The sequence below is a fragment of the Camarhynchus parvulus genome, chromosome 12 (genome assembly GCF_901933205.1).
Source record: "Camarhynchus parvulus chromosome 12, STF_HiC, whole genome shotgun sequence".
In the NCBI taxonomy this organism is placed as follows: Eukaryota; Metazoa; Chordata; class Aves; order Passeriformes; family Thraupidae; genus Camarhynchus; species Camarhynchus parvulus.
The window spans coordinates 8,194,942-8,221,260 of record NC_044582.1 but is presented as its reverse complement, the minus strand read 5'-3'; the positions used below and the strand labels follow the sequence as shown (position 1 = coordinate 8,221,260).

Genomic DNA, 26,319 nt, shown 5'->3' with positions numbered 1-26,319 from the left:
TAATCAGTTTACCTGGTGGTTCCTGCAAGTCCTGAGTACCTGTTGGCAGGCATCACTACAATGTCACCCAGGAGCCCTGCTGCAGGCTAGTCCTGACCTGGAGCACCACAGCAAACCATGTTCCTCTAGCACAGCAACTCCACAGCTCTTGGTGACTGAGGACGGGCCGGAGGACTCTTGGCAGCTCCGTGTTCCCAGCTTTGTTACTGCACACACCTCAGAGAAATCTGCCACTGAACGTGCCAAGGCTTGAGATGTTTAAAACATGGCTCATGCCAAGTCAAGGCTACACAGAGGTTTATGCACATCTTTAACTTTTGACTCTTTAAAGCCAGATCTGTGACTTAGTTTGTAGCAGATCCTAACAACACCATTTTTAACAGACTGTCACAACATTGCATGACAACAATGGCATTTTAAAAGGAGGACACACTGAGAGACAAGAGAAAATGCAAGCTGAGAGTTCAGAATACAAACCAACCACCTATTTCTTGTCTTTTTTCCCATCTTTCCATCAGCAATAGTGAGAAAAATTAAGTGTTTAGAGCCAGAGAGGAATTTCTTAGTCCATAGATAGGAACCAAAGCTTGTTGAATTTTATTATTAGAGGCAAACTCTTCATTTTTCATAGTTAATTAGGCAATTAAGTTTTCTTACAAGCCCTAGCATTGCAGCATTGTGCAAAAGGCAGCCCATTTGCTAAAGACAAACTGAGACCGAGTTAGAAGAGGCACGTTCAAGCACCAGTTAGAACAAAATTCATTGTTAGAATTCAGGAAATCACAGAGATGTTAAATGATTAGTGGATTGCTCAGCTCGTCAGTGTCAACAGAATGGCATATTAAATGAAGGGTTTGCTTCAGGTAGAGAAATACCTGTGAGCATTTCACCATGCAGTATTTGATACAGAAATGGCACAAACAGGTGAGGGACAAACATACATTGACTGAACAGTAGTGCCTGTACCTTTCGCTACCACAATGGGCCGTAACACCAATACAGGAAAGCCAGGATTAGGCCGATGAATACGGCTGGGACGGGTTGTAATATGGAAGGCTAAAGAAGGGAAGGGATATTAAAAATCACTTTGTGCTATAAATCAAATCAGGTAAAGATGATTTAGAGAGGGGAAAATAAGTCAGTAAGTTTTGTTTTAAGTGAAATGTATTAAAGACATCTAACACATTACAGCATTGTCTAATCTGGTATACAAAGTTAGTACACCATTCTACTCAAATGAACAGGGATGTTTAAAAATAAAGGGAAGTAAGCAGAAAATGTTCCAAGAAACCTCTTATCACAACTTGGAATTTAGCACTTGAAAACAATATGAATGTTAAACTGATTTGCCTGTATCTTATTTAGAGTTAGTTTTAGTTTTTCTAAGTAAGAGGAAATCCTATTTGGATTTCTTGAGAGATGGACTCACACCAAATATTGGATTTTTCAGCTATTTCTTCATTCCTTGCTAGTTAGCCTTTTCCATTTTCCATCACCAGCCTCTGGAAAAACCATCTTTTTTCCTCCATTAGTGAATCAATTACAGCTATGTCCACAGGCAAACCCAGCAGTTCAGACATTTCCGTGGGATTGTAACGTGACTGTACAATCCACATCCAGTTACTACAGAGAAGCACATTTTTATCAGAGATACCACAAAGCTCAGCATCTCTGCCAGGTCAGCAGCCTTGTGACCAAATGCAATTCTGTAAATTGATCAAATGCTGCAGCTGGGCCAAACCAGCAGCTGGTCAGACTGCAGGGTTCATCCAGCTTATGGCTCCTCAGAACCATCCACACTTTTTCTCAGCTGTGTTCTACTCATGGAAACTACTGCACATTCTGGATGGAACAGCCTCTATCTGTGATATGAAAAATTAAAAGCAAAAATGGACCTAAATGCTTTTTAATCTGTCCTTGGAAGACATCTGCTTTCTCTGTATCCTACTCTATATATTTGTGCACATACAAAGACACACAGAGGTTAAGGTCAAACCATGCCAAATATTTTAAAAAATACTGTTTGTGCTGAAGCTACCTTGATTTTGATCAGTCAAATAAACAAATTATAAATTCATGCTTTACTTTTCTAAAACATGGTGATTAGTAAGTAAAATCTCATCCTGTTTTGAATTTGTAAGAATCACTAATTCATAGAACCTCCAATACGGTTCAAAATACAGGAATATTAGAAGGTATTCTAGTCTTGTTCAATTAATTTTTTTTTTCAATCAAGGCAAATACTTAACAGAAAAATTATGTGTAACTGTTGAAGACTTTTTCATGCAAGATTATTTTTGTGTCACGGGTGCCACGAATCACAGTGCCACCTTCCCACAGAAAGCCTGTTGGCAGAAATAATCACAGCAGTGTTCAAAAAGTGCCAGAGGTTTAAATCAACCAGAGCAGCTGATGTTCTCAAACCATTCAGATCATTATATCTGTTGTGTAAAGCGCATCAGGAAGTAACCAGTGGCTACAAGCATGCAGACACAAGTGTTCACCACACCGCTAAGCATTTCAAAAACACAACACTGCCATCTTTTATAAAAGTAAAACTTAAATATTCAAACTTAATATTTCAATGATATCCCAAATGGAGTACAGAAGCTTGTCTTTTGTAACATTTGATGATTCACTGAACAATTCTATACATTTTTTAAGTTATACACATTCTTGGCAAATGAAACCAATGATAAATATCCACATTCAATGAGAGCACCTCCAAATTATTAGATTTTCTCCTCACAAGCTTATCAATACATAACAAATCTCCCTATTGTCAAGGAGTATTTAACTCCGTGCTTCAATAAAATTGTGCATCTTTTTTTAGAATATGAAGATATGCAAACTCAGACACAGATGGGCTGCAAAAAGGAACAAATCCCACAGTGGGAAGTCACTTTCTGTCCTCAGAAATGAAGTAGCAGATAATGATTCCAGCATAAAGGGGCAATGGTACTTGAAAAATTTGACCTTGGAACTCAGCCCAGTATCCATGATGTTTGAAACAATCCCCAAGATGGATATGTTTTACATTACTAACTGTGAGTAATGTTTGGTGAGCAGTGAGTTTGCCCTTATATGGAGGATGCTCTTCATCACACCCTGACCTCCAGGTTTCAACTGTCACAATTAACTCCTCTTTTGCAAGCAGCTTTTGGCAACTGCTGTGGTTTCTGCTTTCACTTAAATACTCACCTCTAATTCTCCCTAAAATTTCCTTTCAGTTTTTCCACTTTCATCAGGTGCTCCAATTTCCTTCACAGTATTTCAATCCTTTACTTTTCCCCCTTTTCCACTGATCATTTTGATTCTGAGATTAATCTTTTTAACAGAGCAGAAAATCTCACATTCACTATTATTTATTCAGTGTGATCTCTTCTATTAAAATGGAGTGGGGTTTTAGTGTGGTTGTTTTTGACTTCTGCTTTAAGTAAGTCAAGTAACTCTGAGCACTGCAGAAAAATCCTAAGCAAGAATCAGGTTCCAAGAGAATGATGAAACCATATTTCTGAAAAATGTCTGAAAAAAGTGAGAAAGGCTTTGAATTCTTTACATCTTTGACAGCTCCGTGATGTTCAAGGTTTATATTCAAGAATTAATTATGGCCAGGATATTCATACAAACTTTAAGCATCCAGCTGATTTAGAGGATAGGACCAGCAAAACTTTCCTCGTAGTCAGAGAAACAGTTGCTAAAGTCTGTTACAGAGCATTCATTATCCTCCTGTTTTGTACTGTGCCTTACAGGAGCTGTTCACCCTGCACTGGCCACAGAGGCAGTACAGGAACACAAAACCAGCCCCCCCAGGGTTGTAAGGGACCTAAAATAAGGCTGTGACCGCCTTATAATGCGTCTGCCACACCCTTAATGTTGGACAGATTTCAGAATCTCAGTAAAATAAAAAGTTGCCTCTAGCTGGCAACTCAGTTCTAATGATACAACCTTTCAATTAAATTGAAAACCAGAAAGCACTGTTTTCATTAGTGAATAGAAAGAACAGTTCTACTGAACTGCTTAAAGCATGAGCCCACCAGAAATAACCATGGTTAAGAAGCATAAGCAAGAGTAAGGTGGGAACATCCATTGTAATCAATACCAATAAAATGAGAGCAGTTTGAAAAGGTTTACTCAATTCATCTGGATACAGGTTTGTCAGCTATTGCCCCTGCATCATGCTTTGAAATCAGAAAATTTTACTTAGTTCTGGTTCAGTAGTATTTAAGCCACATGTTTTCAAGAGAGCAGGTACCTAAGGACATACTTAAAACTGTCAAGCAACTGTAAATTTAACTTTCATGTGTAATTGTAACAGTGTAATGATCTGCAAATCTGCACAGGTAGGACCAGAATGGAATTTTGCATAATATGGTACCCATTTTTTTTTCTCTAAAAGTTCATCCTTTTCTATTTGACTCTTCCATATTCCTACAATCAATAGAATTGCCTGTGTCATAACCGGACTTCCCCACACATTTGGTACAGACTTACATTGTTTCCTTTTTCTTGTAGCAGCTTCAGGTTTTCTTTACATTGTTTGAGCTCCTCCGTGAGTGACTGGTTTTGTTGTTCAGCCACCTCATACTTGGCCTTCAGCTCTGAGAGCACAGTCTGTGTTCTTTCATACTAAAGACAAAGAGAGAACAATGTGTGGACCCCTGGATACCCAGCACATGCTGACATCTGCTTAGCACACAGCTCCCTTTGCTGTCATCTGCCTAGACTGACTCGCCTTGCATCACTGCACTCTCTTTTCATAAAAGCAGGGTAGAATTTAGATTTCCTTTTTTCTAAATTAATTTTTTTTTGCCCAGCTTGGCAGGGCTAGGACTACTAAACCCAAGGAAACACAAAATAAATGCAAAGCTTTAATTAATCTCTCATACCAATTATTCACTGTCATATTGGAAAGCACTGTAAAAACTACAGAGATGAAACAAGAAATAGGGGAACAAGGAGTCCTTCACATTTGAATAGCGGTCTTACAACTAGGCTGCAGCTTACACCCCTCTAATAGGTGCAAAATTCAACACATTGTATGAAGTAAATCAAACCTCCTTCCCACACAGCAAATTCAAACATACGAGCAAGGCAGGCATAAAAAAAAATATTATGCCTTGTTACTGTCATACCACAATCCTCAGTGTGGGTCAAGTACAAACAGTACTGGGTGAATGGGACATGTTCCTACAGAATGGGTAGTTCTTCCTTTTTCAAACCCACATCCCATTTTTCCTGTTCTAGCAGTTCTCCTGACTGTGCTTAATAAGGACAGAACCAATGACCTTCAGTACTGGCATTCACCACAAATTTAGAAGATGAGGCATCTTTACAAATACTGATCTGATTACAAAACAGATTAAGACAACTGGGATTTTCAGATTCTGAGAATTGTAAGGAATGTGACATGGATAAATTAATCATGGAGTAAACGAAAGGACTGCAAAAGAAACTAAGAACAGTGACTGGGGAAACATTCAAAATGTTCACAAGAGGAAGCACTAAGTGTTGGAGACTGTGGCCTTCTTGCAGACAATCTTTAGAGGCCAGGCAGATTAAATACATGCTCAGAATGCTGACTCTTCCTTATGCACTTACAAATCCATTAAGATAAAAGATCTTTGTAAAGAATATGTAGTCCCATTGCCAAATAGAAGAGTTCAAATCTAAGTGGGAAGATTAGACTGTGAAAATTAACTTTGACTCATAACAGCTAAAAAAACTCTGAATAATGTTTTACCTGTCTGAACATCTTAAAAGTAAATTCACTACAGTAATGCACGTAAGTTTAGGAAGTTCTCAAAGAACACATGTATTTACTCGAAGTCTTCCCTTTTAGATTTGACTCCCAGTTTATATTTTCATAGCTACCATTTAAACTGCTTGCTATAAACATGTAAAAAAATGATTTACTAGAAAAAGTAAAGAATTAAAAGTCCCTTTTCTTTTAGCTTCAACAGGTCAGTCATTGAGCATTACATTCTTGCAAAATGGAAATATTTCATGTTACCTCTTTCTGAAAATCTTTTGCTTGACTTTCAGCTTCACTGAGTTGAGTTTTCAGACTGGCTGCATCCCGTTGATGTTTTTCTCTCAACGATCCCATCTGATTTTCAAGTTCCTTCCGAGACATTTCAAGAACACTTATATCGCTGGTTAGCGCTAAACTCTGTTTCTGAGAGCTGAAAAACAAAATCCAATTGATTCCTTATGCATTTTAAATTTACATAAATTGGCACTTTTCACCCTTGAAAGTTTAACATATTGGTTTTGATGTGTAAATACCAGCTTAGAGCAATCATAGAAATATAGACCATTATTGCCTCCCTAGCAGAGTGCTGACACAAAAGGCTGGCCATGGTCTTGCTTTTAAATATATGTCCACAGTTTGCTGTGTATAATTAACATTTAGTATCTCTTTTGGGAGGAAAAACCACCATCAGCAAAATTCTTCAGCTGCTGTGGTATCCCCCAGACAAACCTTGTGCCCTTACCTAGAAAGCTCCTTCTCTTGTCTCTGAAGTTCAGACGTAAGTGAAGTATTTTCCTTCCTCAGTTTAACACATTCAGCTTCCAGAGCAATCCACTCTGCCTTCAACTTTTCAAGTTCATCTGCAATGAATAAGTTAATTCAATTAAGTAAAACTATTTCATGACTGCTTCAAGGAACACCAGCTGATTAGTGGAGGAAAAGCTGGTAAATCTCAAATTTACTTGTTTGTAATCATGTCACATGAATTCTCTCATGAGCACCTGTAAAACATTACACTATCTTCTACTGTTATAAGGTTTATGACCCAGTGCCTAACAAGTTACTTTTTTCATTAAAGCTTTTTCTAAGGCACAAAGGAGTAGAAACCAGTCTTTTTATGGGTCAACTCTAATATTTTAGAAACAGTGCTAGAAAAGTATATTTGAAGAAAATAATTTCCAAGGCTTGAAAATAGCAAGAGAATCACTAATACCATGCCTCTGTTTCAAGGAATAGAATGTTTAAAGCAATAAGCTTTAGTGACAGTTTGGTTTGAAAAGTCAGGAGCTCCCCCTTAACAGTCTTAAACTATAGAGAAGTTACACAAGTCCTTGTGGAAATTTTTTGGCAGCAGTATGAATCCCTCAAACTGTACAAGTTTTCCATCCTTTCTAAGTGGAATTACACTTGGTCTAGTAATGTCAAAGAGTAATTTAGCCATAAGTTAGTTTATGCATAATTGATAACAACTGTTTAATGAAGCATGCAAAATGTCTTTTTTTGTGTGCACCACAAGCCCTGGTGCACAGAGATAAATACATACAGGTGTATGTACACACACACACACACACACACACACAAACAGAGTGAATGACCACAGAGGGACAGAGAAACAGTGATTTGAGTAACTGGCATCCACCACAGTGGGCAGGATGCTCTGGGACATCCTTTCAAGCAAGTACCTTTCAGGCGAGAGGCCTCCTCCCTCTGCTGCTCCTCACACTGCTGGCACTTGAGCCGAAACCGGGATTGCAGATTGACAATTTCTTTTTCATAGTCCGAGGCATCGTTCCTCCAGCGGTCAAGCTCCGCTCGCACCGTCTGCAGCTCAGCTTGCAAGGCAGAAATATCTGTGTCTCGTTCTGAGGCTGCTTTTTCTGCTACTTTTTGAAGTGACAGAATCTCATTTTGAGCACTGACTAGTTCATTTCGAGTGGCTGAAATTTCATTCTCCTTCTCCTTGCGAAGATTCTCAATTTCTTCTTGTAACCTTCGCAACTGAGCTGGAAAGCAGACATTCATGTCAATATTTTTTCAAACTGTATTTACAATAAATTTAAAAACCTTACCTCCCTCTCTCAACACATCGATATTTAAGAGGGCTAAAGAAGCCTAATGCAATTGAAAAAATATATTTATCCTGTCAAATGCTGTACCTTAAAGAGGCAAGTATGTGGGCCATGTAATACAGAGAGTCAAAAGAAAGAAAAACCCTAAACCTAGGCAGTAAATGCAGCCTAGGGCTCATGCTGTTTGCACGGAAAAAGCTGTAGAGGAAGGCATGTTGTGGTAGTTTTGTGTTCCCCTTGGCATGCCTTTTTCACCTGCAGTGTGCCTGGAGCCCTGGGCTTCGTGGTTTTCAAAACCCTAACCCTAAGTGTAACCCTAACCCTAACCCTAGGTGTAATCCTAACTCTAACCCTAGGCAGCAAAAGCAGCTAGGGTTAAAGCTGGTTTTGATGAAAAAGCTGTAGAGGAAGGCATGTTGTGGCAGTTTTGTGCTGCCCTTGGCATGCCTTTTGCAGCTGCAGTGTACCTGGAGCTCTGGGCTTTGTGTTTTACAAAACTCTAACCCTAGGTGTAACCCTAACCCTAAGTGCCTGAGTAGCTCTTCAAACTAACACTTGCTCTAAGGAAATGACAACATAACATAGCCTTTTTTGACCTTAAGGCTGGACAGACTGACAGACTCTTGCCAACGAGCTCACTCACATGCATGAATGATAAGTTAATGTGATACAGAACACCTGACTCAGAAGTTGTGTAAATCATGGATTACATCCTGCTGTATCCATTTTGGGCTGAAATGAGCACAATTGATTATATCAATTTTTAAAATAGCGTGGACAGGGTCTCTGTTGCAGCAACTTTACTGCATGCTCTGATGCTGGATGTGGATCTGGATGAAAAATTCCTTTAAGAGGATCCTATAATGAAGTGAAGAGGCTGACTAGCACAAAACACCTAAAGCTTCTGAGTGCTCTGAAGGCCACCACAGTAAGAATCTCTGGATCATCTAGAACTGGGAAAGACTAAAAGGAGATGAAGAAGAGGTCCCTATTACAGATTACACCTTTTGCATTTTTTAAGTTACTATTACAACCATAGGAATTTAAAGGAAACATTCCACAACAACATTCAAAGATATAGTGAAAGAAATCAGATTTAAAACATACACTCAACTAAACATTTTCCTTTCTTAGTGACTATGATGCCACAGAAACAGTCAAAACTATATAGCTTCCCTAAAGAGTGGGGGAAAAAAAATCCTACCTTGCAGAGCATTTATTTGCTTGTTGGATTCTTCAACTTGCACTCGATATGCTTTTCTCTCTTCTTCCAAGAGAGCTACAAATAAAAGTGAAAATGTGCCCAAGAGTTTTTGTTAGTGACATGAATTTCACCTGTGTAATTAATTTTAGTCACAATCTCTCCTTCAGTGAAAAGATTAAGCAAACATATTACTTCAGAATGTTATCGAAGGTAGTAAAACTGTGTAAGTAGTTTAATAAAAGTTAATACTAAGACATCATTCCATTATTGTGGTAGTATTACAATTAATTTGAAATTGATATAATCTGTTGCCTGATCTGAAAACTCCATGTGTGCCTAAAGGCAAACTGGTGTAAGAGGAAGGAAAAAAAAAGATTGTAAATACAACCCCTAATGCACACTGAACAATATGCAATTAAACTGAACGAAACTATTTGCTCTTAAAAACAACAGAGCTACATAGCTGATAGGATGATCTAACAAAGAACTACCACTGAAGACATTCAATTACATCCATTATCTAAATGAAATAAGGATGAAATCTACTGAGTTCAAGGATGTATTCAATACTATGAAAACATGTTGGTTTATCTTGAACTACCTGATATATACAATTTTCATGAATACCCTACAGAACCAAGTTGATCTGGGTCTCACCTTGAAGTTCAAAGCATTTTTGTTTACTTGTCCTAGCTAGCTCTTGGGCTTCAATCAGCTCCTTATGCAGTTGCTGAATTTCTTGCTTAGCCTCAGTCTCTGATTGTGCACCCTGCAATTCATCTGACAAAAGAACATTTTCTTTGAATCATAAGTTTGTACAACAGCTTCATTTGCGCTGCCATGTGCTGATTGGCAACTTTTTACTCAAATGTTCAAAAGTTAGTTAATGTAAACTCAAAATTAGATTAATCAAATATTAGCAAAAATATTAATATACTTTTAAAAGTAGTAAAACATATGCAAACCTTAAAGCATTCATTACTTATAACATGCAATATAAAACAAAAATTAACAAGGAAGAACTAGAGAGTTAAAAAAAAACCTGTATAAATTGGCAAGGACTTCTGTATTGACAAAAACAAGGAACAACAAAAGCTTAAGACAATCCTTGGCTGTGTTTACAGCTTGTCTTTTTTAAAGGAAGCTGCCCTAAGCCTGTCTCAGTGCACAGGCTCAGGCAAGAGCTGCTATTCCATGATTCACTACTGCCACCCACCCACCACATTGCCAGGCTCAGCCTCTCCCTCTCCCTCTGAGGACCAACAAGGAAAGGAAAAATTTAGGGAAATTTCCTAAAATAAAATTAAGAAAAAGAAGAAAATTCCAACCTCCTTATTTCATTTAGTAGCCTTAGTGAATAGTAAGATAAATATTGCACTTGATTTTTTTTTAAACTGAGTCTTAAAATACTAGGTATGTCTTTAATATGATCATAAATCTATGCACACGATTTAAACTCTAAATAAAAACATTTGCTCTTCCCCATAAATTTTGCATTAGCTAAAACACATATCAAATGCCTCTTGGGCTTATAAGAGAAGACTTACAGTCACAGAAAATAAAATACTTTGACAGCTTAAGTTTTGGAGGAATTTAAAAGAGGAAAACAGTATTTGTTACTAAGAGCAGTGTCCTCTAATGGGCACACATCTAGAAATTAGATGCGGGAACACTCCAGCCTGCAGGTATCTGCAAAGCCAGCAACAGCATCCAGCAAACTAATTTACTAGATTTTCCTTAAGCAGTATCTGTGCACAAACTGATCTTTCAGTAGGACAAATAGCACTAATAAACTCTATGGGGAGAGGGCTGAAACTTCATATAAAGCTTGTTTGGTGAGAAAGGTAAAGGAAGAAAACTGGTGAAAGAATTCCAGCTGTGTATCATGAGAGAGGGTGGAAAAAAAAAAGGGTTACACAGTTACCTGGTCAATAAATGTCTGCAACTATAGACCACATGGATTTAAGATAAAGGCTTAGAAAAAAATACTATTTTGGTTTGCCTAGACTTTGCATTAATAAGGAAAAAAAAAAGAAACTATAATTTAGTTCATCATTATACTCTTGACATTCATATTCAGCTGTATATGTTATCAATAAAACAATTATAGATTTTTTTTCTTGCTCTCTTAATTAAGAAAATTGTTTAGCAAATCATGCTAAAGTCTTCATACTGCATCTCTCTAAGGGGCTGTTTTTCCTGCTCTCACAGTAATGAACTGGTGGGTTTGAGCAGAGCTGAGAACACACATGTGCTTTTAGACTTTTTCAGAACAAAATTATGAGAGCAGAAAGAACAGAGAGGACTTCATATTTCATCCAAATACTTTGTTTTATGGTTTATTAGCTCTAAATCCAAGTTTCTCTTTACTGAACATGTTTTGTTCTTAGCTTCTCATGGATAAAGATTTAGAGCAATTAGACTTTCAACCCTCTTTAATGAGACTTTTCAGAAGAAATGGATGAGGAAGTCGACAAATTATGCTCAAATCATGCCTGATAAAGAGGCAGTGTCCCAAATCCAACAACAGACACCCTAAATGAACTTTTATGGTGGCAGCATTTTCTAGTCAATGAAAGCACACATCATAAAAGACAGTACTGCTTCAAAAGAGATGAGAGGAAAACTTTCCTACATCAACACAAAAGGGGAATTCCCATGTGCCTGACAAATATAGTTTTGGGGCTAATTCTAGTTTTGAAAAGTACTTCTTCACTAAGTAGGATTGCCCTATTTACAAACAATAAAGCTACTAAATATCATTATGCTTAGAATGAGTACCCTTTAGAAGCAAATTCACATCAGGGCTAACTGTCCCCAGAGAAGGCGAAGGAGTTACCATTAATTACAACAAGGTGCCAGAAAGAATTAAATAAAAAAGGAAAGGTCAAGTACAGTATTTTTTCTTCCTCATTCATTTTTTCTACCTCGTGGACAATTTTAATCTGTGATCAGTTTGTTTGCCACATTTTAAGAAATGTTCTCAATTAACACCACTTTGTCTTCCACACAAATACAGTGAGGCTTCCCATAACATTGACTCTAATGACAAGTATAAAATTGTTTAAAAAAATTTTTAAACAACTTTAGTTTAAAAATTATTTTTGATAATATAAATAATACACAAGCCCACATAGGCTGTGGTCTTAACTGGTCCTTTATCTGTATGTGCCTGGCCTGTGGTAACAACTTTATGAGCAGGCTGGTATTTCTTCAAGCCTCGCTTCCAAAAGTTTACCTTCAGAATTTTGCAGGATTTCTCAGGTTATTTAGAAGACAATTTTCAGGGCACTCAGGTGAAGTCTGACACAACAATTACAACCCTGAGGTTTTTTTTTTAGCTTCATAAGATCCACATGAAGGAAACTGCATAATATATTTAAAAAAAGTATCTGGTTATTCTGACAAAACAATGGTTCCCAAACTTTCTGAGCTGACAGACCACTGCTGATTTTCAAAATTTCTTATGTAAATTACCACTATCCAGCAAATCCTCAGCTGAAACATTTCCTACTAAGATTCCATGGATCACTCTTGCAATTACTATGAAAACACAAGGACACTGGTAAGAACAAGATTACCAGACTTCCAATGACATTTACTGTTCCTTTCCATCTGCTTAACATTTACCTGCCCTTAACTTCGCAATAAGTAGTCACCAACAGCCTGTTTAAACAGAAGTGTCCAGGGAACTGTTATGAATGGTTAATAAAGTCATTTACCTTGTGGGGGAAAAAACAAAGCCAACTAATCTGTCACAGCTTCCTCCCTTCCCCTCCTTGACAGATTCTGACTTGTAGAAACTTAAATTAAATCCTGAATGCATTCAAAAATTTTGACAGAAAATGCTTGGAGGAATCTACAGCAACGAGAAGTCTCATAATTTTCCTGTTCCATTAATTTCTTTTGTAAATTTCAACAAGACCTCTGCCTTTTCCAGCGGCCGTTTCTGCATTCCAAACAGCCGCCAGATCAAAAATGTTCTCACTCTTCCTTAATTATATGGCTGCATAACAAGTCCACTTGAAAACCTTTCTGAGGCAAATCAGATCCTTTTTAGGACAAAGTCAGGCACATGAAGTCGGTCTCTGAAAAAAAACTCAAGCAAAACCGTGGGTTTATAGAGTCTTCATAAAAATTAAAAGGGCAAATGATTCATTGCACAGATATTTTTTAATGGTTTTGTGAGAGCAAAATAGGAAGGCCCATAAATAGCCTCAAGAGGAAAAGTTGCTGCCAACCTCAGTTTTATAACCAAAAATAAGACTGCTATAGTCACTACAAACACCATTATCAAAGTCTACCTTCTAGCACAGAAAGTCACTAAACATACTTGTTATTAGTTGCAGACATTAGAGCAAACTCCAAACGGAACATGCCCGGTATCTCAAACCCTCCCTTCTAAACTGCTTTGCTGAACTGATGTCCACTGGGAAACATCAAACTCAATTTTATACACGTCGCCAAACAGCAAAAGTAATTTGTGCAATTTCTGGAAGTCTTTCTGTCGTAAAATTAGGGAGTGTAAACAATTGCAGGGAAAAGCTCTTTTATTGGTCTCCTACGTTCCGTTATGGTTTCCTTTTTTCCTGAGTCACAAAGAACTGCGACATTCTTTTCCTTGTGATCTCAATAGGAGCATAATTTTACAGATCTTATCAAGTGTCTAATTGTTAAAGAAGCATAAAATGATTTTCAATAGGCTAAATGTAATAACTATTACGCCACAGAAATCTTCAGTAATGAATATGTAAATATCAGCTTGCTTACTAAGTATATGCCTTCAATGCATAAAAACCAATAAAAATTTTACATTTATAGAAACGAAGCTCAAAGTTAAGCCTCAGCCATAATTCCAAATACAGTTACAATACAAACTTCCAATCTTGATTGTGTTAAAAAAGAAAATCTAAAATCTTGTTTTGTTTAACCCATCAGCTGCAAACTGACAGAAGCCTTTCTGACACTGATGGAAGCTATGCAAGTAAAATTTGACAATGCTTAAAAAATGTCAGTGGTGGAACAATCCCTCCTCTCCCCAGCTATAATCTTAAAAGTGTACTGACTCTAATTCTCAAGTCAAAGTTGTAACATGTAAATTCCTAGAACAGCGTTGGTGAGTACAGAGATTACATTTATACACAGATGATTTCTATAGCAACACTCGAAAGTGTGGTTTTATATCACTCAAAGGAGTCATTACTAACATTTAAATTTAACTCTTCCCTACTACATGACTAACATCTTTGAATTCCAGAATTCTATTTTAACTATTTTTTTATTATTTGATAAAAAGCAGGTAGATAAAAAGATTACATATACAGATTATGCATCTGAAATTGAAAAAGTAAATTTGTTTACCTTTTAGAAGAGCTACTTTGACAATAGGTTCATTTAGATCTTGGTCATCCATTTGAGCATCTAAAAAGAAACCCCACACCTTTCAGAGAGCAGGCAGACTGCAGACAGTTCTCATATACACATTCTGTACATGGAGAGAAGATTTTATGCCCTTCTCAATTTACAAGAGTCAAATTATGAAGCCGCAAAATAGACAACACTGCTCCAAGCTTGTCTCGAACTCTGTATAATATACTCCATTCTTTTAAGAAAATGCTCATTATTACCTAGATTTAATTCAAACTAATTAGAGGTTACAGAAATCTCAGTTACACTCTTACCTGTAGTGTGTCGTCGCTGCTTTTTTCCTTGCTTGGGCTAAGGGTGTCAGACAAATCGTTCGATTCTTTGACTCGTGCTTGGTTTTCTGCAAGAGACAAGGAAAAGCAACTACAATCAATAAATGCTTTGTTCATAATTTCTCCTGTACACCAAACTACTGCTAAATGTCAAGAGAAAACAACTTGGTTCAAGAAACAGTTAAAAACCTGCTGGGTGCTTATTTCTTTGCAAGCCTGGGCTAAAATGGATTCCACATCCCTGGAATCATTAACCCAGCCTACCCTCTAATAAGGGATGCAATCGCCTCGTGCACAGCTTGAACCTGGGTTAATGCTGCGCTCTTGCCAGCTGGAACTGTGCAAAAGCTGATTCAATCAGCAAACAAATAAGAAAAGAAAACTAGAACAATGCAGATACTGTAGCAAGTCAAAGAAACTGCTGTTAAGAATAAAACTGTGTTTCAATATTTTGGACAAATTACATAATAACAAGTCTTGCACATACCGTACTGTTCAAAAGAAGCATAGTGTGAACCATTAAAGAATCACAGCAATATAAATTAATACATTAGTTTCTAGAAAGAACTTTCAGTTTAAATTGTATTAAGAGAAACAGTGTTATGTCGTTCCCACAAAAAAATTACCTTCGTGAAATATCTGTTCATATATAATTCAGCACTTTGTTACATGCAGCTTAGTGTGAAGGCACACAGTTGTTTTTGATGGGCTTTTTTGGTTTGGGTTTTTTTGTTGTTGTTGTTGTTTGGATTTTTTTGTTTTGGGGTTTTTTTCCCCAGCTCTAGACTTTTCGTAGAGACCACATATTTTCAAAATTAAGGGGATTTAATTACACCAGTGCATCTTTGTCCCACACAGAATCACCCCTGACTCAAAGTCTAAATATTATACATGATGGAAAGAAATTTTTAAAAATTTTTCTTAAATAACAATTACTGTTTAGTTCTGATAGCTCCATTAAAAAGAGCAGACCATTTCTGGTGTGGGCTAACCCAGCAGGTCTGTCAGCAAGGAACTGTCACCAACATACAGGTGAGGTTATGCAAAATGAAATCTTTCTTGGCTGCCTATTCAGAGCCTTGCTTTGACAGCTCTGCTGCCCACCTGCAGGTTAACAGAGGTTTCCTCTGAGTCTCAAGTTCCAGGCAGAGACATTATATGAAAAGGGGTCAATATAGCATTCCAAGTGCACAGACATCTCCCATCCATGGAGAAAAGCACAGGGAACACAAATAATTTCACCACATATAGATAACATGCATGCAACAATGAAGTACCAGGACATGGGGCGAAAGGGGCACATCAATAAATAAATCGCGTTATACAACAGGATTAGTATATGAAAATAAGTAAACACCAAGGGAATAATAAGACATCTTTTTAAATAACAAGAGAATACACAGAACTAATTTCCCCCAGAACAAAAGAAGAGGAAACTGGAGACAATCTGTGTGGCTGCATGAGGAAATCAACACGACAGAACATGGACAGAAAAAAAAAACAGAAAAAACCCACAAAGTTTTCTTAATCTAAGATGAAAAGTTTTCTATAATTCTGTGCCAGATTAACATCCACTTATACATGAAACAGAAGGCAGCAAGTACAAACAAAGCAGCTGGTGAAGAGCGAGACTCTTCCCACCCTAACCCAACCAAAATCACTGGAGAAGAGGAAGGGGAAAAGCATCTGTACAGTTAAAGCATACCAGAGGTTCAGACCCAGCAGGTACTACAAACACAATTCCCATTCTAGCAGATGTCAAAATTCATAATGATTGCTTGTAGTTAAAAACTTAATCTCTGGGGGTGGGTGGTTCTTTGCTAAAACAAAAAGGGATCTTTCTTATTTTTAGGAATAAGGTTTTTAACTAATATCTAAAGGTATTTCAAATCAAAACATTTTACATTATCATATAGAACCAAGCCCACAGGATTGTCACTAAAACTGTAATAATTACTAAACCAACACATTATTTTTTAAAGAATTATTTAATAATTCTTTATTATTAAGAAAAGTATAACCTAAAAGCCTCACCCATGTCACTTTAATGAGTGGCCGATCCAGAAGCACTAAGCTGAGCAAGATCCACGTGCAACTAACTTTACCATATCTGGGCATCCATAGAAATACTGCTTCCCTGCTCTGTGCAAAATGGGAGGAACAGCGCAAGTTCCAACCACTGGATTAATTCTCTCTGCCACAGCACACCCTTATATACTTCCCTCCCACCCACCCGTGGTACACCAGCTTCTTCCCCCCTCTGAAACAAGGCACAAAAGATGAGGCACCAGAGGAAAGATGCACCAGTTCTACATGTGAAACAGCAGAAGACAAATTATTAGAAACCTGCTTCCTATTCTGGAACCAGAGTCATAAGCACAAAACTCTTTCCTGTACTATATTATATCACAGCAGTTGTTCCTATTTCCCATAATAAAACCGAGCTGAATAAATATAGCTAAAGTGATAAAGTATATTAAAATGTGTTGACATCATACTTGATGAGTTAGAATATATTACCAAACACTAAAAATAGCTCAGAGCTTTGCAATGGAAGGGGCATGCAAGTGTTGCGTTACAGTTATTGTATGCATTCTTTTGCCAAATATGGCACCTTGTCTATAGCTTCCTCACGTACAGAAAGGAGTTAAAGGTGCCATTCCATGTAATAAAGGAGGAGAAGATAAATTAAAATATCTCTGTAACAATGGACCTTTTAGCAAACAAACATTTATTCAACACAACACCTGGCAGAAGCTCAGAGGGTAAAGAACTGCGGCACTATGTCCAGACATCAATAAAAAGCTGCAAGAGAGGAGTGAGCCTGCAAGTCCAAACAATCTTACATTATTAGACACTTGAGAAATATTGATCTATACACTTGTTAGCAGTCCTGACTTTGGCATTGTAAGGTAAGGATGACTGTTACTTGACAAGTCTTTTCTAATTAGCTCCTTTAATTTAACTTGCTTTATACATTAGAGAAAAGAGCTGGAGAGGCACAGATATATTTTACTTGTAAAAGACACATTTAGGAGGTTAATACTTAAAGTTATGAGATAAGATAGAAAATAGTCAAATTCAAATACACCTTTATTTAAAACTTAAAATGACACCAAACATTATTTCTATGTAGCTCTATAATAAAACCAAAATCCCATTTGGAATTCATGCAGGCACTAAAGCTTGAAATGAATTTACAAAAACTACTTTTTTTTTTTTTTTAATGCATATTCAAGTAAGAACTCAGTCAACATTGAGACTGGCATTTCATGCACTCAATCTTCAAAAATGGTTTCCATTAAATATTTTTAGCCTACAATAGTATCTGGAGTAGAGTTCAGCAAACAATTTCCCTTCCCTTTATTGAATTTCTCTTCAAATGCGTATTCAATCAAAACTCAAACTGCTGGCTTAACACAGAACATGCACTGAGTGACAGAAAAAGCATGCTTCAAAAACAGTTAAATAATCCAGAAGTCTAACCTTTCAAAAGCTTTGTTTCTTCCACTTTGGTTAGATGTTCTTCATCTATGATCTTGTCTGCCAAACAAAATAAGTGTTACTTTCCAAGCTCAAATTTTCCCTGCACGCATCTACGTAGAGTACATTCCATGACCAAATTAAAAGCTGATAATATTACTTCCTACTCAGCCTTGAACAAAAACTTTATTCTGGCAAGGAATAATGAAACAGAGCACACAAGCCTACTAGGACTTTGTGATACAGTGCATAATTATTTCTCCTTATTAACTTACATAATGCTGCACTTCACTAATGAGAATTTAGAAAAATTAATTTTATGTACTTTAAAATAAAAAAAATTAATCAGAAGCAACAAATAATTAACACATTTCTCAAGTTTAGTTATCAAAAAAGGAATTTGAAGAGCTGGTTGCATGAAACAGACATCCACCCAACACAGCAGAAATCTCGAAATGCACCACAGTAAAACAGCAAGAGAGAAGTCCCCTCAAAATTACCACTGCTTTTAACAGTGCCTGTGACATGTACACAGAAACAGCCTTTCTTTGTTTAAACCTTTTAAGAGAGCTGCACAAAACTCCAAAAACTAGGAATACATTACATTCAGATTAATAAAAAATGGAGTTTTTATCCAAAGTCTACTTTAGGGAAGTCTACTCATGTATGTGAGGTGCACAAAAATCTTAGAAGTGGAATTTGAGACTAGATTGCTAACTTCATCCTAACTCCTGCTAGGATATGAAGGTAAACAAGAACACCGAGGGAAGAGCAGGACTGGATTAATGAAGGAAACTAAAAAAAACTACTGAATAATTCATTTGTTTTTGCAGATGAGATTTCATTATTTCTAATTCCTTAAGAAGCAAGGCCAACACAGAAGTATTGAGGATCCCATCTTACAGATCACATCCTTGATTTCTGTGCAGCAGATTTTACAGTCTAGTCCATGTTGAAAGCTGTTAGTCCCTGAAATATCAGGCTTGAGAAGCTGCCTCTGCCTCCCCTCCATGGTGTCCCTGTCAGATCCCTCATAACCAGGCAGGGAATGCAGTTTGCTGGATACTCCATGTGCTGTCAACAGGAAACAGACACAGAGAAGGCTGAATGAACAGCACAAACAGGAGAGTTCAGACTAAAAGATGGATCACAGTAAATCCTCTTAAATCAAAAACAAAATACAAAACCCAAAAAATCCTTACTTTAAGCTTTTTCAGCTTCAAGTATCTCTGAAGATTAACCTTTCCCTCTATTCCTCTGATGGCATGTTGCTGCAACTATGACAATCTAACGACAGATGCAGGACAAGATCTGGGAGGAAAGATCTTTTACAAACCTAGATGGTAGACAAACTTTCAGACAAAAAGCTCTGAAGTCTGAAGAAGGGTTTTCATGGCCAAAAGGTTGTCCTGTACTCTGCCCTCTCCCACACAGACAGATAAGCCAGTGGAAAAGAGATGTCCCCTTTACCTACTTTTATCTACAAATATTATTCTGCATTAACGTAACATTTTACTAACACTGCTTCAGAAACACATGGACAGCACACTGGATTTTCAGGATTGGCTTAAGCTCTCAAGCAACTGTAGGAGATCACTCATCATCCAAGTTCAGAACAGCCTCAAGTTCCTCAGAGCTGGTGAGAATGACTGCCTAGACAGAGGACAGCACTAGGGAATCAAGTTACTGGCAGCCACAAAAGTCAGGAGTTCAAGTGATACCATGAGTCTTCTTCCATTTTAAAATAAAATAAATCTAAACAAAAGTCTTCATATATGATTATTCCAGTACTGAGCTGTGGCTGGAAGAGGGGTGGAAGGGAAGGCAGCAAGAAAAAAGCTGGGGAATTCTCCCTGTAGATCTGAATAAAACAGCTGAATGCAAAAACAAGCAGCTTTCAACTGAGCTGAAGGAGTAACAGCTCAACCATGCTAGACTGCTAGCTTAAAATAGGCTTCTGTAATCAGCTTACAGAGGAAAATTTAGCATTATGGATTGATGCATCCTTTAGCTTTCACAATTCAGTAACTGTTAAACCCTGAATAATTGCAATACAAAACAAACTACCCTTCTTGACACAAGTATTTTCCAAACTGAAACTCTTGCAGCAGTTCTTTACACTCTGTTTCCATGGCTAAAAGAAACTGCAGGCATGGGGTTTTTTTGGCTTTTTTTTCCCCATTTCCATGGTGGCTTATTGTTCTCTAGAGTCCACTACTGATTTGACCATTTGTACAAAAGGTACATCCTTGGTACTGTTTCTGCAGCCAAGACCTTGAGCAGCAGCACATGAGGCTCTGCCCAGCCTGCCCCAAAGCTGGCACAGCCAGGGTTTTGCACTTGGTGACTGACACCTCTCCTCACTTTCAGAACAAGTGAACAATCTCTGTGTTTCGGGAATGCTACCATTAATACATGGCATAAGCCAAAAAAAAAAAAAACAAACCAGATTAATTCAGCATGCTGGTATTTAGATATGACAGATATGGTATTTTAGATAAAACAGAAAATTGGATGTTGGTATTACCAAACTCCATAGAACCTCATCTTTCACTGTTACCACCCTAGTCACTAAAAATGGTAGAATCTAGACAACAATGAGGGGGAAAAAAGATAGAGATATCTTCTTTAAAACAGCTCTTTCAAATCTCTGCATTTTTAAACTTTACTATTTCAGAAAACTTCATAAACCTAGTTTGTTTTTAAATCAATTAGTGTTTTCCCTGAATCAAGACATGCAATCTTGGCTGCCAAAATATAAATTAGAGTAAGGATCTTAGCTTGAATTTCTGGCACAAAAGAACTTTAGCTTTCATGCTATCTAGTACCTACTTAGCAGAAAGCAGAGAGGTAGATTTATGTAATGTTAGTTAATAGTAATGTTTTTACTGACACAATCTGCTGTGAAGTTAAGCTTTCAGTTAGCCTTTAAGATAATCCATATTTTATTTTGCAGCCTAAAGCCAGATTTCCTTAAGGTTTTTAGGCATTACCTACCTTTTCAATTTAAGAACTCAGTTTTAGATTTAGGTTGCCTATCACCATGTGCAATATAATAACTAAGATCTGTTAACATTACAATTATCACTTAACTAACATGGCCCCTCTACATTTATATCTTGGCATCATCTTTGAAGGCCAGGTTTGAAAACCAATAAAAAAACCTGTCCCTCAATGCACAAATTTCCAACCATCTGAAAAAAGTGATACTAAGCAGCTTTAACTTAGTCACCTGCAGGTCAAAGGAAAAGTTAAAAATAATTCAATTCATTCAATCCATCCAAAAACTACTATTAATAAATCTGCAAAAATCAGCTTGGTGAAAAGAAGGAAGTTGACTTGCATTTAAAATCAAATGCAAAAATCACAAAGTAAGGGGGGAAAAAAAGGACACAAAGAAAGAAGGGTTAGACTGGAGTGAAAGACAGGAAATTAGCAGGGCAACAAATCTCACTTTGGTCTATACATCATCACATTTTTGCTAATAATGCATATCATGGACCGATCAAAAAGAAGCACCATGACTTCTGCTCTTGATATCACTGATTTTGACCAGTGGTTATTAAAAAAAAGCTATGGAATGAGCAACAAGTGAACTGGATGTAATGATCAGAAAGTAAGAGACTTCCCAGATCATTCAGAGCCAGATTTCATAACACTCCACAGATGTCAGAGGTCAGGACACGTTACTGGATGGTATTGTGAGAGCATTGTGCTTGAAAAATAAAACTGATTACATAATACCTTTAAAAATCTACAGAAGCTGGATTTTACAAACCATCTGGTTTCTGGAATTTTTATTAGATCATTATTGTTTAAGTAATAAGCCTGCTCCCCTCTCAGTACTTAAGCCTCTGGGCAAAACCCCAACATACTACCCCATGACGAGCTACATATTCTTGCTCTGTATTGCCATTCTGTATGATATTGTTCTACACTATTTGCTGTGTGCCTTAAAACTTGATTTCCTGACAATCTCTGAAACTGTGATTTTTCTCCCCAGGAGTCCCCAACTCTTGATGCTACACAGAGCAAAGAACAGGAGTAGGACTGAAGGGCAGCATTTACATACAAAAGGCAAAGAACAGATCCTACAGTTTGCAGTTTTTGACCTCATGATATTGTGAGGCCTGACTAAACATATTTGAATGTGGAAAAGGCAAACTTTCAGTCCAAGAAGAAATACAAGAGTCAATGATTTGGAATTTTTCTTGATGTGAGAGTAAAAACGTAGACTGTCATAAAAAATGCAAAATCCTGAGCTCTTTTGAACTCTATTAATTCCTTGAAAAATGAAGGAGTTGAGGCCTGGCAGTTTTTTCACTGTAGCTTTCAAAGTCTTGAGAATGGGTAAGCATAAATCCACTGATTTTAATTTTACTCTTATCAGTACTTCTTTAACATCTTAGAATATTTTACTAGATACTAGATACACTTTTCCTTCTCAGTAATGACAGGACTGGTCACATTTAGTTTGCAGAAGTGATACTAACCTAATTTTGCCAAAATAGGCTAAGCTAACATCCAAACAATGAAAACAGGCAACCAATTTGTGTTTGAACATTACACAGGGTGCTCTTCATGTTCTAGACAAGAAAAATGTTTACACAAGCATTTAACTTCATTTTTACATACTGAAAAAAGAATATTCATACAGGATCTTTGCAAAATTTAGAATAATTTTAAACTGCAGCCTTATAGAAAACAGCTACCAGTCAATTATTTTTCAAATAAACATTTTTCAAATAAAGTTTAAATGTTCTTAGACAAACATTAGCAGTATCATGTAATTTGGTTTATGGCACTGCAATCTGGATCACAAGCAGTAAAATCAAACAAGTTGCTACCCTTCCTCATGAAAATTTGAGAGGAAAGAGTCCAATGGCCATAATGTCAAAAATGATCCTGTCTTATTTCTGCTTGTAAATGCTTCTCTGCTCAATTTTAGGTACATAATTTCTATAAACTCTAAAGTAAAAAAATCCCAGGTTTTCTTGAAGTTTAATAGCACTTTGCTTCTCTTCATTCTAATGATATTTTTCTTTCAGTAGACGAAAAGTATAAATATCTTCAGTTTTTCTTTAATTATAGATGTCCAGACAGTGCTGTTTCATTACTCATTTTCAAAAGCATTTGCTTTGAAAAGCACGTTTCACATTCCAGATAAGCACATCTTTCTAAAGACTGGTATGCAATTTTCTGTTTTTCTTAGAACAGTCTCTTAGATTTCCACTTACAAAATACGGACTTGTTTTCCCTCCTGCTCTTTTGTTAGAACTAATCTGGAGAATGTGTAAGGCCTTTAATTATCAGATAAATTACAGGTAAGTGAAAAGGCACCTCATTCTCTGTCCTTTGCTGCCTGTGATGTTTTCTTAAACTGACAGGTTTCAACTTAATTTGTAACAGGAGAAAAATTACACTCAGTTTTAAACACCATGTGGCAATATCACCACCCTTTTGTTGGTTAGGGCACAATGATGGATGAACTGAGAAGAGAATGTGACCATCACTTTGCAAGAGCAAAGATATCCTATTACCCCTGCTTAATACCACAATGCCACAATTCTATGCTTAGAAAATTTCTGCTACTACAGAAATATTAAATAGTAGTGACAAATTCTGGTTTCATCCACTTTTTATGTGTTTTCTGTTGTTTTTAAAGCAAATGTGAACACTCTTGTACTCACTCTGACATTCTATGAACTGATGAATAAAAGTGCAGTCCCCTCCACTCTTTGAAAGAAAGTGCTCTAGTAGAGAAAGAAACACTTCAGTTTACATCTTCTTATCATTTTCAAATTGATGCAACAAAAATTTTGAAAGGCACATTAACAATATTTGTCAGTGTATTCACGATGGACTTTTGAATCAAATCTGAGTTAATATGCAAGCAGACAAGACATGAAATTGAAATGATGTCTGAGTGATACTAGGAAATAGATTACTCTTTTAAACTGATCAGAAGAAAAGTATTTCAGCTGCATTTTCAAAAGAAACATGTTTTTAACCTATATTCTTCAGCATTTTTATTATATTTAAAAGGGTATTTTAAAGGTTTTTCATTAGTCTTCATGTTGATTCTTCATATCCAACACCCTCTATTTTAAAAGTGTTGTTGAATACATGCCTATACTTTTTAAACAGTTTCACTTTGAAAAGACAGTTCTGCAGCAGAGTTCCTAAAACTGGGCTCTGTTCTCAGGTCCTTACTCAGCCCCCAACTCCATCAGAATCCTGCATCTCTTCAAGGTGCAAACACTTCCTTTCTGAAGAACCTCAAAATCCTTTGACCAAGAGTCCAGCAGTGGGAAAAGGCTGGCACCAGTACAAACCTGCAGGATGTGCTATGTTCTAACCAAACTGTTCAATCATTAGCTCTGATGTCAGAAGTTCAACTGCTAAGCTTTACTGTATCTCAAAGTTAGTCTAAAAAATAAACTTTTTAACCCACAAGGACAGAACTTTTAAAAAACAGCACCATGGCTGTAAAATTTATTTTCCACATTTAAAATTCCTTTTTTTTTTCTTTCCATTTTTATCTGGTCCTCTAAGTGACTATACACAAATTTCTCTTATCTTCTTCATACAATATTTGGCTCACAAAATTTAAAAATGAAAGCCAGGTGTGGTGCAACACACTGAGAAAAATACAATTTTTTGAAACAACTTAGTTCTACACAACTTTTATCAGGGGCTTGCTGTACCAACAAGTTCTTCTTTTCTGCATGTCCAGTGAGAGAAAATGAATGCCTAACCATCATCCTCTAATACACTTTTTTTATTAAAAGCCTCTGGAGAGGCTTTAGTTCCTCTAGTTCTTAGTTCCTCTGCTCTGAATACAGCTCCTGACTGCTACAGCCACCGAAATAAGTGATGTAAACCATTATTCCAGTCATGGCCAGGAAGTGTGCCTGCGCACACACTTTGAGAGAAAGAGAGACAAAAGAATTTTTAAAAGCATACTGATTTTACATGGGTTTTACAGTTTTCTTCCTTCATATCCCAAAGTTGCTCAATCTGCATTATAAACTCAAAATTCTTAGCTCTTCTAAAATAATGCAGAACTACATAGCAAAAAAAAAACCAAACCAACCAACAAAAAAAAAAAACAAAACAAAACAAAAAACAACCCCCAAAAAAAACCAAAAAAACCCAAACCAAAACAACCCCCAGATGAAAATCTCCAAAACCCCCTACAAAACAGAAAAACCAAAACCAAAAGAAAACCTCAAAAAACCCAGCAGTAACTGCTTCCTGCTGCTTTCAAGAGAACAAAATCCAAAATCTGACAGAGCAAATAACTGCCCATCTGTCATACAAGGGATACATAAGGGACTGGAAGATGCAAAAATCATAGACTGTCATGAAGAGAACACAGGGCAGCAAGCTGTAAAATGCCAGAGAAACAGGATGGATCAGGTAAGGCAGAGATGCAGGAAAATGTACAACTGACAGAATAATGAAAAGTTACACTAAAATACAGAATAATGAAAGAGCATGGTATGTCCATGACAAAAAAGGTGATAGATTGTATAAACACACAGAAAGAGAACTTGAATGAGCAGTTATATGTTGCCTGTACTCAAAGAAAAATAACCAGGCAAAAAGCTTCCTAAAACTTCCAGGTTTAAGTACAAGTTCCACTGTTACTCATAGGATGGAGGAATCTATCTTGTCATGCATCAATTCAGGTGACAATGACTCTTGTACAACCCAAAATAAGTCCAAAAAGGATTGCTTCTTCACCTTCGACCAAAAAAGTGAGTTTCAATGATATAATGGTATTTGTTATAATCACACAACTTTTAAATGGGCAATTTTAAAATCTGGACTTGTAAAAGGCATCAGTATTTAAAAATCTCACATGACATTCCTGCCAACAATTTTAAAACAAACAAAAAGTGTTTATTTTAAAAAAATCAAATCTAGTATCATGTCATAAATCACTCCTCTGTAAAATAAATTATACTTGAAGTTAGAGTTCGAAAACTTTTACAAAATATGTCAAATTAGCTCTAGTTTAAAAAAGAGAAAAGCAGATCTATTTCTTAAGCATTCCATCAAATATTAAGACATTACCAACCTAAAATCAGGCATCAGCAAGAT

General features: G+C 36.7%; 1 protein-coding gene across 7 annotated transcripts in view; it reads right to left on the bottom strand.

Annotated features, from left to right (window-relative positions):
• SLMAP (sarcolemma associated protein) overlaps nucleotides 1-26,319 on the bottom strand; it is a 79,790-nt gene that overhangs the window by 7,173 nt on the left and 46,298 nt on the right. For 3 of the 7 annotated variants that reach the window (XM_030956395.1, XM_030956400.1, XM_030956398.1), the window contains 8 exons: nucleotides 14,710-14,795; nucleotides 14,390-14,449; nucleotides 9,686-9,808; nucleotides 9,029-9,103; nucleotides 7,438-7,758; nucleotides 6,498-6,615; nucleotides 6,014-6,185; nucleotides 4,495-4,629 (listed from right to left, as the gene is read on the bottom strand). In XM_030956395.1, the coding sequence (XP_030812255.1) occupies nucleotides 4,495-4,629; nucleotides 6,014-6,185; nucleotides 6,498-6,615; nucleotides 7,438-7,758; nucleotides 9,029-9,103; nucleotides 9,686-9,808; nucleotides 14,390-14,441 (996 nt within the window). In that variant the 5' untranslated portion in view covers nucleotides 14,442-14,449; nucleotides 14,710-14,795. Of the gene's footprint in view, nucleotides 1-966; nucleotides 1,057-4,494; nucleotides 4,630-6,013; nucleotides 6,186-6,497; nucleotides 6,616-7,437; nucleotides 7,759-9,028; nucleotides 9,104-9,685; nucleotides 9,809-14,389; nucleotides 14,469-14,709; nucleotides 14,796-16,761; nucleotides 16,934-18,213; nucleotides 18,271-23,900; nucleotides 23,964-26,319 lie in introns of those variants that run through there. The other 4 variants (XM_030956402.1, XM_030956396.1, XM_030956401.1 and 1 more) reach the window with 4 other exon arrangements.